Source organism: Myotis davidii, unplaced genomic scaffold (assembly GCF_000327345.1).
Source record: "Myotis davidii unplaced genomic scaffold, ASM32734v1 scaffold143, whole genome shotgun sequence".
Taxonomy (NCBI): Eukaryota; Metazoa; Chordata; class Mammalia; order Chiroptera; family Vespertilionidae; genus Myotis; species Myotis davidii.
The window spans coordinates 6,047,338-6,048,953 of NW_006294876.1; the positions used below are offsets into that span (position 1 = coordinate 6,047,338).

At 41.0% G+C, this 1,616-nt stretch overlaps 1 protein-coding gene across 1 annotated transcript; it reads right to left on the bottom strand.

Moving 5' to 3' along the window:
• Nucleotides 1-680: 680 nt before the first annotated feature.
• On the bottom strand, nucleotides 681-1,116 carry LOC102765043 (60S ribosomal protein L5-like). Its single transcript, XM_015567656.1, has one exon. It carries the CDS (start codon nucleotides 1,044-1,046, stop codon nucleotides 696-698), a length of 351 nt encoding a protein of 116 aa, XP_015423142.1. The 5' UTR covers nucleotides 1,047-1,116; the 3' UTR covers nucleotides 681-695.
• Nucleotides 1,117-1,616: the final 500 nt, after the last annotated feature.

Below are 1,616 nucleotides of genomic sequence, written 5' to 3' on the forward strand. Positions count from 1 at the left end.
TTTTAGGAAGAAAAACAAGGTCAGCAACTGAGAAAAAATAAGGCAAAGTCACATTTTCATCTTTTCTGCAAGTTATAAGAAATGCTGCCAACCAAAGGCAAAGATGATTAAAACAACCCCCCTCCCCCGCCCACACACACACACTAACACCGCCTCCCAAGTTTAAAACATTGCTCTCAAAATTTAACGTGCATATAAATCACTTGGACATCCTATTAAAACAAATTCTGAAGGTCTGGAGTAGTCCGCATTTTTTAATGTACACTTTTGGTCAGAAGATCATTTCTGAGTAGATCTGTCCAACAAGGTAGCCACTAAGGAACTACAAGTGGCTATTCAAATTTAAGTTAAAAATTCAGTTCATCAGTAGCACTGGAAGCATTTCAAGTGCTCAACAACCACATGTGGCTGCTAGCTACCACTGGCTTTACATCAGACAAGAGACTGCAGGAAATTCTATTGGTTTAGATATACCCAACAACAGGGCAGAAACCAGGAAAACTGTTCCCCCAAATTATTAGGAAATGCACTGCTGTCTCAAAGCTTGTATTTATAAAAATATCTTTCCTAATGATGCTCTTGTAAGCCGCAGGGTAACACCAGGCACTCTCCTGACCCAACAGCTGAGGGTATCTTATCCATGTGTAAACATCTCTTTCAGACAACTCCAAGCGATGAATTAATTCCAAGATACATCAACTATAAAGTAATCCTGTACATACCCTGCGGGCCAGCAGCAGGCCAGTACAATATGCTGCAGCATAATTTGTCAGGCCAACCTTCACACCGTACTTGGGGAGTTCATGAGCATAAGCTGCACAAACTATCATATCTCCTTCTATACGGGCATAAGCGATCTGACAGATGATGTCTCGGTTGGTGACGCGGACGATCATCCTGTACTTCGGGGTGTTGTACTTGTTTTTATCCTGGATGACCAAGCGTTTCCGGGCATAGTAATCGGTTTTACCCTCTCGCCGTCTTCTGAATTTCACTTGGTACTGCTTGAAGTAGGCCTTATTCTTGACAACTTTCACAAACCCCATCCTGCGGAAGAGAGACCCACGGCCGCGGCTCGCCACAGACCTGCAGGCCTAGCCTAACTCTGGTGGAGAAAAAGCGTATTTTTTTTTTTTTTAAAAATCTTCATTATTTGAGATTATTACAGATGTCCCTCTCCCCATAGCCCTCTCCACCCGGTTCCCACTCCACCCCAGGCCTTGGCCACCCTGTTGTCTGTGTCCATAGGTAATGCATATATGCATATAAAATCTTTGTTTAATCTCTTCTTGCCCCACCCCCTTCCTACTGAGAATTGTCAGTCTGTTCCATTTCCATGGCTCTGATTCTATTTTATTCACCAGTTTATTCTGTTCATTAGATTGCTAATTTGTTTAATTTGATATTTAGATTCAATTGTTGATAGATATGTGTTTGTTGCCATTTTGTTGTTCATATTTTTTATCTTTTTCTTGTTCTTCTTCCTCTCTTAAAGAAAACGCTTCAACCTTTCATATAATACTGGTTTGGTGGTGATGAACTCCTTTAGCTTTTTCTTGTCTGTGAAGCTCTTTATCTGACCTTTAATTCTAAATGATAACTTTACTGCGTAGAGT

Bases quoted from the DNA above. Each gene is read 5' to 3' on its own strand.
- LOC102765043 (XM_015567656.1), bottom strand. From the start codon at position 1,046: ATGGGGTTTGTGAAAGTTGTCAAGAATAAGGCCTACTTCAAGCAGTAC.